The sequence below is a fragment of the Haplochromis burtoni genome, unplaced genomic scaffold (genome assembly GCF_018398535.1).
Source record: "Haplochromis burtoni strain Fernald_Lab_line unplaced genomic scaffold, NCSU_Asbu1 Contig_233, whole genome shotgun sequence".
NCBI lineage: Eukaryota > Metazoa > Chordata > Actinopteri > Cichliformes > Cichlidae > Haplochromis > Haplochromis burtoni.
This window is the reverse complement of record NW_024582594.1, coordinates 403,082-416,657: the sequence shown is the minus strand read 5'-3', so window position 1 is coordinate 416,657 and position 13,576 is coordinate 403,082. Positions and strand designations below refer to the sequence as shown.

Below are 13,576 nucleotides of genomic sequence, written 5' to 3'. Positions count from 1 at the left end.
ATTATCAGAAACTATTTAAACCTCACACTACAGTCCACAGGTCATACACATACATGCTTCTTTTAGTGCTTATGTTTGACCCCCCCCAACAACAACAACAAAAACAACAACAAACAGCATAAAGCAAAGTGAATGAAATGGAAAAAAGGAGGCCACAGTGCTGCTCGTAAGTGCCTTTGTTACCTGTTGAAGATCAGACTCTGGCTGCTGGGCTGGGATCAGTATACAATTAGCTTTAACCTGGCTCTCAGTTCTTGGCTAGCTTTGTGTTAGCATGCTGTCTGTGCAGATGCTTGCAAAGAGCTGATGCTGGTTTTGACTATGATGCAAATGTTTCTGTGCTGGACACAGTTTGCACTTTACTACTGCACTGTTGCCCTTTCATGCAATAAAAGTAAAGCCAGTGTTCATATTCCAAAAGCTGCAGACCGCACCAATATTATAGCACACGTGTGTGGGGAAAAAAGTTTTTTCTTTTCCATCTGCCTGTAATTCACAGTGGGTCTTGTAACACAAACAGCAACATAATTGTAACTGTAATGCGATTACTGAATTTAGTACAGTACATTTACTGAAAAATGTAATGAGATTACAATAATGCATTACTTTGGAACTCGTTACACCCAGCACTGGTAATGATATATTCTTAGAAGGGTTGAAATTTATATTAAATATGGCCATAGTTTTAAGTAATGATGCCACTGTATGTATAAGTAATCCCTGTGAGACAAATGCTCAGGCAGTTTTGTGTTTTCTGTACTATGTCTGTGTTTTCTATATGAGGGGGTATACTTCTTTAGCCATAAGACACTCACCCCACACCCCTGCTGTTCAAACTATTTTTGTGAGGATGAGCCAGCCAGAACAAAGTTGGGTTAAAGCGAGGGTGTAATTGAAGGTTAAACATTGAAAACACCTTTTTTCAGTCAATGAAAATACTGGAGGAGCTTCATGGATGCCCAAAATAAGTTAAATACAATTTAATTAAACTTGTGAAGCAAGCAGCGCTACTCTTACATATTTTATTCTTGGACTAGAATCCAAGAATAAATATGGAGCTGGCAATGAGCATCATCTCCATCAAAACCCAACTATACACTCCCTGCTCATTTAGGAACAAGCTGGAGGACAGCTGGTGGAGCAGCTAAAGAGTCATTTTCTTTGGGAGTTGGTAAAAATTAAAAACGGAGCCAAACAATAGTGTAAATTGGACTTATATTTGCCAGGTGGTGAGAGACTCCAAATGAATGATTATGTTGCTATCTGAGGAGTGGCTGCAGGTTTTTGTAAACTCAGCATAACAAATTGCGTCTCTTGTTTATCGAGCTTCCCAAGGTGCTTTTTTTATAGAACTACATGCAAAATGAACATTTATTTTTACTGCTGACACTAAAAAGACGAAGATGAGGTGCAGGTGGTAGTGCTGCGGCTGCCAAGTGGCTTTAATACTGTAATAGTTTCACTTCCAGCAGAACTGTTTGGAATCTGCTAAATATGCATTTTGTCAAGGATTTACTTAATACTTTAATCTTTACCTTTTGATTATGTACCATCAGCCACAACATTAAAACTTCCTGTCTTAGATTTTGCAGATACCCTTTGTAAGAGGTACTGTCCAGGTCTCGGCATTGGTGACACAGTGTTGGTTTGAATACTTTGGGTTTAAATGCTTGCAAGAGGAAGACCTCCTTGGAAAGGCCTTTTTCCATTGGAGTCCAAACAATGGTTGAAAAGACTAGGCAATGATAAGTCTGGAATTTGGGTGAACAATCTGGACTTTTTCCCATGTTGCTTAAGCTGCACTTCAGCTATTGCAATGAGGTGTACTGTCATGATGAAGAGGACCATTACTATGATGCTGTTTAAGCTTATTCTGCTCCAATTTTATGTGGGTGGAACTTGTTAAGGCACCATAAGCATGAATGCCAGGACTCAAGGTTTCGCAGCAGCAACAATACTCAGTGTTATCTGTTTCACATGTCTGTGATTGTACTGTTGTGGCTGATTGGTCTAGTTTTCATGTATACAACTTTAACAAAGCCTTAATATTGAAACATAACATGATATACATTTATATAGAAACATAGTTTTACCCAGCCCCTTTCCATCCATACTACTGTAAACATTTTCACTCAATCCCTTAATGCCAAGAACCTGGACTATTGAAAGTCTATGAAGAAAACTTAAATCTGTTTGAACACTATCTAAGGCTGCTGGAGTCCAGCTGTGGTCCTCTCTGATTATAAGAGGGAAAGAATGCACTGTACATATCATTCATCAGCACTTCATGTTATACTATAACACAATATAATTACACAGAGTGAGTCCAAGGGAGTGCTACTCTTCTGTTTCAGCTGAGTCATTAAGGGCTTGCGTTTGCTATCATAGCAGATTAAATAACGCTGGTGTCAGGAAATGCAGCAGCCACCTAAAAAGGTGGCAACCTAAAACTATACAAAATTGCAAATGTGACTGAATAAAATGAAATGCAGAGATGAATGAGTTATCAGCACATCAAGGATAGTGTCATGTGTACGTGGCTTCCTAAATTATAAACTTAGTCATAAAAATGTTAATAAAGTGCCATCTCAAGCATGCTTTGAGGAATGCTGTCATGTTTAATTTTAAAATATAATAACATATATTAGTAATATTAAATTAGCTACATTATAAAATGAGGAAATGATAGATATAGACATGAAAAAGAAAGCGTACCCTCTTTCAGTTCAAAAGTTTTAAGTATCAGGAGACAATAAAATAATCATCTATTCTTAGCAAGTCTTAAATTTTGACAAAAGCAACTTCATATGAGCAACAAAACATGACATACAGCATGCCATTATTCATTTAATACAAGGAAGAAGCAGTGTGTGAAAAACTTGGTAGATCCCATTATTCAGCAGCTTGTTACCACCAGCAGCAATAACTTGACACAATGTTTTTCCTGCAAGAAATTATTAGTCTGTTACATTACGTAGGAATTTTACCCCACATTTCTTGACAACATTGCTTCAGTTCATTGAAGTTTGCAAGCATTTGTTTATATACAGCTTTCTTAAGGTTCCATACAGCTGTCAGCTGGGTTGATTCTGGTTAACTGATCATTCTAAACTGCCCATAGGTTTGGATGTTTGTGTAAATGGTTGCAACAGACTGGCCACCTGTCCAGGGTGAACTCTGCCTTTTGTCCTATGGTAGCTGGCTCCAGTGCCCCTGTGACTCTGATAAGAATAAGTGGAAGAGAATGGATGGATGGAAGGAAATGTCTTTCTCTGGCAACCTTTCCAAACAAGCCATACTTGTTCAGTCTTCTTCTTATTGCCCTTTCGTGAACATTAACAATTAAAATCCTATCTGAGGCCTGTAGTGTCTGAGATGCAGCTCTTTGTAGGGTTTTTACCTTACAATATAAAGTAACTACTTTGGTGATTTGGCACTATATATAAATAAATTGAGCTGAATTTGATTCTTTTCAGTTTCATTGCATGGTCTGACCGTGGGGTGATTTTGCTGAGATGTCCTCTACTGACAGCTGTTTTGAATGCTTTCCACTCTAAAATAATCTTTATCACCATCAGCATCAGATTGTTCGGAAATAGCTTTAAACCCTTCCCACATTGATGGGCAGCAACAATTATTTCTCTAAGATAATTGCTGATGTCATTCCTCTTTGGCATTGTGTTAACAGATATTGTTTTATAGCTCCAAGAAAACTGTCAAAACTTCTGCATTTACAGAGGTGGAGGTGGCCAGCTTAGCTGATAATCAAATAATCATAAATAATGACATGATGTAATATGTCAAGTGTTGTTGTTAATCTGGGGGTAATATTTAAATAGCTTTAGAATAAATTTAATGATTTGTTTATGTTCTGATATGTAAAACCTTAAAACTGAAAAAAGGGTGTAGTTTCTTTTTCACATGATTGTAGATCAATAGAGGGAGAGATATTGTCAGGAAAATGCTTTCATGTTTTTTGTAATACCAACAGGAAGCAGTGAGTGGACACTGAGCAGATTAGCTCTGAAGAGAAATGGAGTGAGTGAGAGAGGGATGATGGAGGAGGAGGAGGAAGAGGAGGAGGAGTAGAAAACATTGATCTGAATGCATGCAAACATGTATGGCTGAGAGTTATACAATTGTTCTCTTGATGAAAGATGAGGAAAGGAAGCTGTATTGACCAAAAAAGCAGAGCGACTCCAATCCTATCTACGTAACTCAGCACAGGTATTGGGACAGCATTATTTTAATTTAACTTGATTTGATTTAATCTATTTTTATTTTATGTGAATTCAGTCAATTTTAGTTACGTTGATTTAATAAATTTTAGTGCAATGCAAAGGGACTTAGCCTATTTCAGTTTAATAAAATTCAATTCAGTTCAAGTCATGTAAAGCCAAATGACAACAACAGTCACCTCAGGGCACTTTATATGCAATGTAAAGACCGTACAACAATAGAGAGAAAACCCCAACAATCACACAAACCCCTATGAGCAACGACCTGGGGACAGTGGGAAGGAAAAACTCCCTTTTAATGACAGAAACCTTCAGCAGAACCAGGCTCAAGGAGGGCCAGCCATCTGCCACAGTGTGCCAACGAGTCGTGTGGCCCCTGTTTATGTTATACACACACTATGTCTTAACCTTTGTGACTAAAATGATTAATTACAAACAATTACAATGTGTGACCTTAGAAACATAAAGACACACCTGCAACTAACAACATAACTGGACAACTAACAGTGTTTAGCTGGATTTACTGCATGAACCCAGATGTTGAAGAGTTTATGTTGATACTTTAGTGTAGGTCCACAAAATCACAATACAGACAGTCTCGCCAGACGCCATCACGGAGCTCCTAATATAGAACAGATGGAATAACCCTCAGCCCTCCTGTGACCCTGACCTGATTAAGCAGTGGTCTAAAAAGTGGATGGATGGTGAAAAGTGAAGTTTTTGACTAGTGTGATGGAACAATTCTTGTTCAAGCGACTTTCTTTTATTTGCATCAGGCAGGCACTGACATTTTTTTTTAAATGTTAGATCAAATTACATGCAACTTAAAGATGTTAGCAGCTGAATGATATCAAAGCAAAGCAGTAAGCAAGGAACATAAACGATGAACCACAACAGCTGTATGCAGTGAACTGTACCTCAAAGACACAGATTGCATTTTCTTAAGAAATGATGAATAAATGCATTTTTCTGTAAGAAACCTCTGGGGGATATCTTTAGCATAGCTCCTCAAATTTTAAATGAACATGATTTTTAACATTTTATCACTGTTATTATTTTACATGTTAATGTTGGGGATGTTCTTAAATAATCAGCTAGCGTATCTAAAGTAGATGATAACCAAAAACTATAGAAAAAACTAACATGGAAAGTCTTGATTTGTGCATACTGGCTGCTTACTGAGGGTGCTGGAGTACACAACAGTAGGCAATATGTTATGACTTTGTTCATTTGCTTTAGTCACACTAAACAATGGCTCATTCTGTATTTTTAAATGAGCAGTAAAACGTTGCTGTATTATAATAATAATATAGGTTTTAAAACTCAGACCGAAATCAGGTAGTGCTGCCATTAATATGGGTATTCTCTCCTTCCAGAAAACCTTAGACCACTGTTTTCACAGGCTTAATATGAAGAAGAATAAACAAAGCTTTTTATATACAACTCAAAGATCAAAAAGACTGGTAGGCTTATGAATGTTTATTTGAGAGGGAACTAAGAAAAATGACAAACCAAATTCAGCTATAATTTAATTACCCTGTGAGAATAATGATATCAAGTGGAATTAATTACTTTGTAGCAAGTTCATTATTCTCTACTGATTTATCTACATTCATTAACAAATTTGTGAGCAAGCTTTTCTTGTAAAAGGAAGACATCTCATTATTCTACACTGACTTATCTTATTATTGAAGAACAATGGAGTCAACTTTGAAAAAAAGAGGCTAAAATCAAATGACAATAGTGATGACGTGCTCCCTGAAGGGCTGTCTTATATTTCTGAAACTCAAAAAACTACTTGCCTTATAAGTAGAAGGAACTAATTAAATGCCACACCAGTAACCATTGTGCTGCAGAGTGTGTGCCAGTGTGTGGAAAGACAGTCGCAGTATATGGTTAAGCGGAAGTGGTGACGCCAAGAGACCAAACAAATGAAAGACACTGGCAAAAAAATAAAAAATAAAGAAGAAGGGAGGGAGTACTGGAAGACAAAGAGCGAAGGGATGCAGGAAAGGGGAGGCGAGCAAGATGAGGGAGAACAGCACGAGCGTTTTTGTCTGTGACAATTGGACAGACGCTGAAAAATGCTGGTGCCTCTGTATACGTGTGTGGAAGATAGACGGACTGTGCCAGTGAGCAATGTATTAATTTGCTTCAAAACAATATGACATGTTGAGTCACCTTCAAGAAGTACATGTCCGGGGCTCCTTTTGTTTTTCCTGTTTGTGTGCGTGACACTGCACTGTCTATGTGCTGTCTGTGTCTTTGAATCATTTTATTTCACTCATTAGATATTTTACTCATCTAACGCAACCACCACAAGGCATGTGGTCACATCCTCCTGTCTTTCTCGTTTCTTCTCATTACTCTGGGCCTATGGGACACAAATACACTGAGTCTACAAGTTGTACATGCAATAATAGTTCTGTGATTAAGTTTCGTGGAAGGAATGAGCAAGCAGAAGTCGTCCACCTTTACTGAACTTCATTATATCAGCAACTCTAAAGAAAGAACAGCTAATCGAGAGTGTTTAAGTGAACTGTTCACAATGGGGCTAAAATCCAATACCAGGAAGCTATAACCCATTTTTAATATTTTCCAAATAAGGTGTGAGAAGAGAGGGATGTGTTGTTACCTTGGCAACAGACACACCTTTACTACAGTATCCCATTACACTCACTGGCATCCACTGCAACCTGCTATCAGTGTCAAGTCACACGGGACAGAATTGCGCAGGCACACCTGCAGACGAGAGTACAAGAGGCCCATTTTGATTGGCTGACAGTGAAATCAGTTTATTTTAGAGTGCAGCAGGTGCAGTGACGCACGCCTCTGTTCGTTACTAATGGTGGATGAAAGCCCAGCATAGATTGGATAAAGCGATGTAGGACTGACATAGAAAGACAGAAAGGTAAATGGACAGATAGACGGGTTAGGAGATGTGCTGGAGTGGGAGCAGGCTGGGGAAGCCTCGATTTGTTTTATGTGTGGGGATTACACAAACACGACGTAGCGATGATCATCACACACCGAAACCGTGCCTACACAGTACTGCGAACCTGCTGTGTGGGTGACTGGCACAACACTGACTGACTGACACACGGCGGTGGCATTTAGACAAAGTTTGCCTCAACAGGCAAGCATGCTAACACGCAAGTACAGACAGTCACAGACAGACACACTACCACAGCTGGCGGCGTGGGTGTGTGGAAAGGGGAAGCCAATGAGGTGCTGGTCGTGGATGACCAGCGGCTACTGAAGCTTGCGTGTCCACAAGTCCAGTTAAGGACAGAGCAGGAGGTGTGAAGGAATAACAGCACACACCGTGTATTGGATCCCCTCAATTACTCATTTGTTTATCGTGCCTGCGGCTCAGTTGGCTTTGTGTAGAATGGCAGTTACAAACTGTGTGTGTATTCGCTTATGTATGCACCCGTGCACACGCCCAAATGTGTGACTCTTTCCTCACTCATACGCTCATCTGTTGAGCCGCCTGTGTGTTTCTATGAATGGGTATGCTTCTGTTGTCTACATTCTCACATCTCTCGGTCTGAGCAGCGGTCTACATTTATTTTTAATGTCAGACACACAAAGAAAAGCTGAAATTATTCTTCAAGGTCAACTCTGATCCACTCTAGTGTGGCTTGAATGATGCAATTTCACAGTTATTGTTAGTGTGAAGGTTATTTTCCTGTATTTTGAAAGTGTTGCTTGTGTAATGCCACATTAACAAAGTGCTCGCCAAAAACACACTGTAACAGTTTATCCATAGATTTTTATGCAGCTTTATTCAACTCTTGCATGTCAATCGGATTCATAATTAAATAAAGCAAAACTGAGTCATCTCGAGAAGGTAGACAGGAAAACACATTCATCAGTCTGAAGAGACCTTAGATGATTGCACAAAAGTCTTCAACAGATGAGCAGAAAATTTCCAGTAAAAAACATTTTGCGATCACTTCTGTCCTACTGACTGCAGATGCAATACCTGGTGGCATGTCTGTCCCCTTAGGCCAGTGTTTCAAATAGTGGAGCTGGACTCACTGGTGGGAAATTGAGCCACAGCAGGAGTGAAACTCAGTTACATGTAAGATGCATGTTAGGATATATAGATCAAAGATGTTGTGCAGACCCTTATCGCTGAAATGAAACTCGGATTCTTTTTATTGTTATTGCTGGATAAAAAACGAGGTTTGGGCTGGATTCTAGGTGGGGAATGCCCCCCAAAAGGTTTGCTTACTTATGAAATATACTTGCTTAATGTCATATTATGGTTAAAATTGCACAAAACAGCAAACAGTTTGTTTAACTGATTGTCCAAACCAGGTAATGCATGGGGGCTATCTGCAAGGCATACCCTGGGTTGCCAGTCCATCACAGGGTAGTTTATCTAAAAAGGCTGAAAGACTACAAAAGACTTTTGTCCTTGATTGCATACCCAGTACACTCCTTCAGATGGTGGACTGCATGTTTAAAACTTAATGTGATCAAATAAAAGTCAAATGAGAGCATAATTTATCACATGGTGACACTGTTACATCTGATGCTATCTTGCTATCTTACAGCTGGTGGTTGAACACAAGCAATGACAGCTTGAGGCACAGACACACAGCAAAACAGTTTTCAAGTGGCATGAATATCAAGGCATCTGTTGTGTTTTACTGTCTTTTTCCCTTTTGGATTGATTAAAAGCAAATCACCCCTTCATTATTAACCTAATTAACAATATTTCAACTACTGCAATAAAAACGTAGAAAAACAAGAAGAAAGACATTAGCAGAGAGGGGAATTATGTTTGATAACCCCCATCCTCATCTTCATATCTCCGATTTTCTTTAACACGCCCAAATGTCCTTAAATAGTAAATGAAACCTCACTTCCATATGTCCACTTCTATCTCGTTTAGCTAATGACTGCCATTTGATATCTTCATCATCAAATTATGTCAGGAGCTATAATTAATCTACCAACAGTATGACTGGAGTATGTCGTAATTAACCTCCACACCAAACAGGCCACTATTCAATCACTGTTGTTTTGAGTGACTTTCTTCTGGCACCGAGCTCTCCCTTATGGTTGAATCATGATTCGGGGGCATCCTTCTTTCCTAAGACAGGACCATCTAAGTCTTTTTCTGTATCTTTCTGTCTGGCTGCTGCGCGCCGGAAGCAGACCATAATAAGCGTCAGCCAGGAAACAAGCTATGCGCTCTTCTCCTACCCGTCCTCCGCTCCTCCACAACTCAGTCATCATTACCGGGCACCGTGCCTTAGCTCATTCACCCCTCCCTACACTGCTTCTACATTCACTCTTTAGCACTCCCTCCCTCTTTTCCCAATGTGCGTCGCAAAGTCTCCTCCTCTCACAGAGTCTGAGCGCACGTCTCCAACCAGCCTTTACGCGCGAGCAAACTCTCCAAGAGAATCCCCTACGGCCGGCCCCTCCCCTTTCCGTTTCTTACCGCCCTCACTCATTCATGACCCCGATCAGTGACGTAGGAGATTCCACGGTGCCTACTGCCGTAGGCAATGACAAGGTGCTTGAGTATATATGGGACACTGGTAGCCATCAAACGGCACACTCTCAGTCGCTCCGACTCGGGAACCAGGGCATCAGCGGAGATAGCAGGCTTTACTTCGCGGTCTTAGGCTAACTCGCTTTGGGCTTTGGTTCAGGATGGAAACCTCTACTTTTTCTCGGAGCCGACGATGCTCCATCATGCGCAGCTGCAAAAGTAAGTTTCTCTCTATCTTCTTTGGTTTTGGATACCCATTGGATTCAAATGACAGTTAATGCTGCTTTGCTTTAGAACTCGAACACTTTAAAGTTTTTTAAAATATAAGAATGTGTGAAGTACTTTGACTTATATGAAACAGAACATCCAAAATTGATATATGGATGGATGATACAAAATTGAAATGAAAGTCTGTCAGCTCTCTGTCTGTTTGGTGATTTATTCGAGCTAAATTGGATGTAAAAGTGTGTTAAGAGCTTTTTCTTTGACTCAGAGAAATCGTTGCTATGATTTGATTAAATTCCTTTCCGATTACGCTGTGCGTAATGGTCGGCGTAAGTGTAGTGCCAAGGTGTAAACTTAATTTACTGCGACAGATAAGGTTTCTGTACATGAAACCTAAGAGAAAATATGAGTAGATGCAAGCCATAATCGCCAAAAACAATTAAATAATTTTCTTATCTAAAAATGAAGGCAGATATTTACCGTTATGCACTCTGCATGATGTTTCGTTGAATGGTAATGGATGATTATCGCACCATGGACAGCTCCCACTCACTTCCTTTGCTCTGTCCCCGCTCTTTCTAGGCGGTCTCTCCCTCTGGCTGGTGGTGTGGCTAGTCCTTGGTAAGCCAAGTCCGGCATCGGCATGTCCGCACCTGTGTGTGTGCTATCCGACGCCGATGACTGTGAGCTGCCAGGCGCAGAACTTCACCGCTGTTCCTGTCGGAGTGCCGTACGAGTCGCAGCGCGTGTTTCTCCAGAACAACAGGATCACGGAGCTTAGAGTTGGCTCTTTTGGCTTCGGAACTCAGGTAAGAAAGAATGAAGAAAGCACCATCTACAGTGTGAAGTTGTTGCTTTTCCACACTGAAAGTTTAAAAATAATGAAAAATATAATCAAAAATTTATTTCATAAATACGTTTTCTCCCCTCAGGTTCTGTGGCTGTTTTCCAACAACATCACGTGGATTGAGGCAGGGGCCTTTAGTGAGCTGAGGGACTTGGAGGAGTTGGACCTGGGGGATAACCCTAACCTCCACAGGTTGGAGGGGGGAGCCTTCCGTGGCCTTGAGAAGCTCCAGAGCCTCCACATGCACCGCTGCCGGCTCACTGCCCTGCCCCATGACATCTTCCACAAGCTTTACAGTCTGCAGTTCCTTTATCTGCAGGTAGGGGCGCTGGAAAGCCATGCACATGCATACAGATAACTCTGACACATAGAAACACATGCATCCACCCACACGTGCCTTCACATGCAGCATCACACGTGCTATCAATATTACCAATCACACTCACTGTGTCTGATTTTCTCAGCCTAAACCCCATTTTTTCTCCAATTTGCAGGAGAATAATCTTCACTTCCTGCAGGATGACATCTTTTCTGACCTCATCAACCTGAGTCAGCTGTTCCTGCATGGCAACCGTATCCGTACCCTTTCAGAGAACGTGTTTCGCGGCCTGGTCAACCTCGATCGCCTTCTCCTCCACGACAACCGCATCAGACAGGTGAACCGCCGGGCCTTCCGTGACCTTGGCCGCCTGACAATGCTCTTCCTCTTCAATAACACTCTGGCTGAGTTGCCCAGCCAGACTCTGAGGGACACCCAGGGCATCGAGTTCCTCCGCCTCAATGCCAACCCCTGGTCTTGTGGCTGTGAGGCCCGTGCCCTGTGGGAGTGGTTCCGTGAGGCCCGTGTCTCCTCATCTGAAGTCATCTGCTCCTCCCCTTCCACCCGTCGTGGCCAGGATCTCCGCTTCCTTCGTGAGATGGACTTCGCCCTCTGCCCTTTGCCTGACCCTGGCTCCATTGCCGGCTCCACCACCACCACCTTCAGCACCAAGACCCGCTGGTGGTTCCACAAGAACAAGCCCCAGTCATCCACTAAAGGTGTCTTCGAGAAAGCCTCAGAGACTGTAAAGGCTGGTTTGTACGGAAAGGGCCCATCAACAATCACCTCAGCAGTCAAGTATGAGCTGGGAGAGGATGAGCTGGCGCTGCCCAAACTCGAGCAAGAAGAGTACTGGGCAAACTATGGCAATGAGGACTCAGGTGTCACCCTGCGGTGCTTTGAGCTTGAATGTCCACCTGAGTTCGACCTGCCTCCATCTTCCTCCTCTCCCAGATCCTCCTCACCCTCTTTTCTTTTACTACTAGCCCTTTCTGTTTTCACCCTCTGCCTCAACCTCCACCTGCTATTCGGCTGAATCTGACTCTTAGTACCACACCCCTACCCTTCCAGCCTGTTTTAAAGGCTGTGAGGATCCCTGTTAGACTTTCTACACCCCCTTTGCCCGCTTTGCTGTAAGCAAATCCTCAAGGCACAGCAAGGGAGATGGGGGGACGGTTAGATTTGAAATCTACCAACTACAGGGCTTAACACTTTTCAGGGCTGCTAAGAGTTCTTCAGCTAAGGTATATATTTATCTACAATGCTCTGCAGGTATGGCTTTCTCTGCCTTACCTGTATGATGTCATGTTATGATGCCCTGTAATCAGGGCTACGAGGGCTGAGTCCATCTCTAGTACAAACGCAATTTGATAGCAGCTGTGAATGATGTTGTCAATTCTGTCACCTCAACTTATTTAAAACTACTAGTGCTTTTAGTGCATCCAATTAACTGGTTGCTGCAAATGCTACAATTACTGTTAGAATCAGTGCACAGTAATGAAAATACTGTAACCACTTAAAGTGTCATGTAAATAGTTATGTGTACTGTGAGTGTTCAAACTAATATCTGTGGTTCATCACAATCATGTTCATCTTGATCCAGAAAAACTGTGAAGGCTTGTGCTTCTACAGGACAGAGCACCAGGCGCAAAATGAAGTTGAGGGCCTTAGAGCGAGAGAGGAGAAAGGGAAACAAAACTGTGAGGCTGAGAGGGAGCAAAAGGAACGAGAGAGAGATGTACGGACGTCATAGAAGAGGGAAGGGAGACAAAATGGCAGTGAGAGGAGGGGAGGAGATTTCAAAGGAAACAGCTTTAGAAAGAAGAAGATGTGGGTGGAGATGGGAGTGTTCAGGCAGCAATAAGAAAAGAAGCAGAAAAACAGCGAGACAGAACAGAGGACAGTGCTGGCGGTAGAAGCAGCAATTTGCAGGCGACAAATAATAAATCTACTCATCAGTAGTTGTTCCATCCATTATACTCATACCGTTCACCATTTTCTGTATATATAGTGTTGTTTTGCGACAACCACAGGGAATGAATGCTTCCTGTCAGGAAGCCAGAGATTTTGTTTTTTGGATGTCTTTCTGTGACATATTGATATAATGTGTGATGATTGTTGACTTGGATGCAGATGAAGATCTTGATAAAAAAAGATATATTGAATATTTCTTGAATCATTCCTTTCTTTGGGGCAGTTTTTGCTGAATATATTTTAACTGAAGGAATTCTGAGGTGCACTTCATGCACCATCATAAAACAAATGTGGGATCAAAAGTGCACAAATTGTCTCAGTTCATCTGAAGTGTGGTGACTACACTGGACTGAAAGGACTGATCACTTGGCCACATGGAAAGCTCTGACTTAACAGGCATCTGTGTGTGTGCATAAATGGGGATGAATGGATTCACAAGTAGGCAACACTGCAAAAGG

At 41.5% G+C, this 13,576-nt stretch overlaps 2 protein-coding genes across 2 annotated transcripts in view; one reads left to right on the top strand and one right to left on the bottom strand.

Moving 5' to 3' along the window:
• Positions 1–10,481, bottom strand: part of cryba1l2 (crystallin, beta A1, like 2) — a 53,649-nt gene extending 43,168 nt beyond the window's left edge. The window contains exon 1 of the mRNA XM_005945528.2: positions 10,459–10,481. The gene's annotated coding sequence lies outside the window, so the exon portion shown is untranslated. The remainder of the gene's footprint in view (positions 1–10,458) is intronic.
• rtn4rl2a (reticulon 4 receptor-like 2 a) lies at positions 9,745–13,311 on the top strand. Its single transcript, XM_005945531.3, has 4 exons — positions 9,745–9,972; positions 10,561–10,787; positions 10,911–11,144; positions 11,320–13,311. The coding sequence occupies exons 1-4, from the start codon at positions 9,915–9,917 to the stop codon at positions 12,178–12,180; spliced, it is 1,380 nt and encodes a 459-aa protein (XP_005945593.1). The 5' UTR covers positions 9,745–9,914; the 3' UTR covers positions 12,181–13,311.
• Positions 13,312–13,576: the final 265 nt, after the last annotated feature.

Excerpts from the sequence above, each read along its gene's own strand:
- rtn4rl2a (XM_005945531.3), top strand. The coding sequence starts at position 9,915 with ATGGAAACCTCTACTTTTTCTCGGAGCCGACGATGCTCCATCATGCGC. Across the intron at positions 10,788-10,910 it reads CTTTTGGCTTCGGAACTCAG|GTTCTGTGGCTGTTTTCCAA; the intron begins GTAAGAAAGAAT and ends TTCTCCCCTCAG. Across the intron at positions 11,145-11,319 it reads TGCAGTTCCTTTATCTGCAG|GAGAATAATCTTCACTTCCT; the intron begins GTAGGGGCGCTG and ends TCCAATTTGCAG.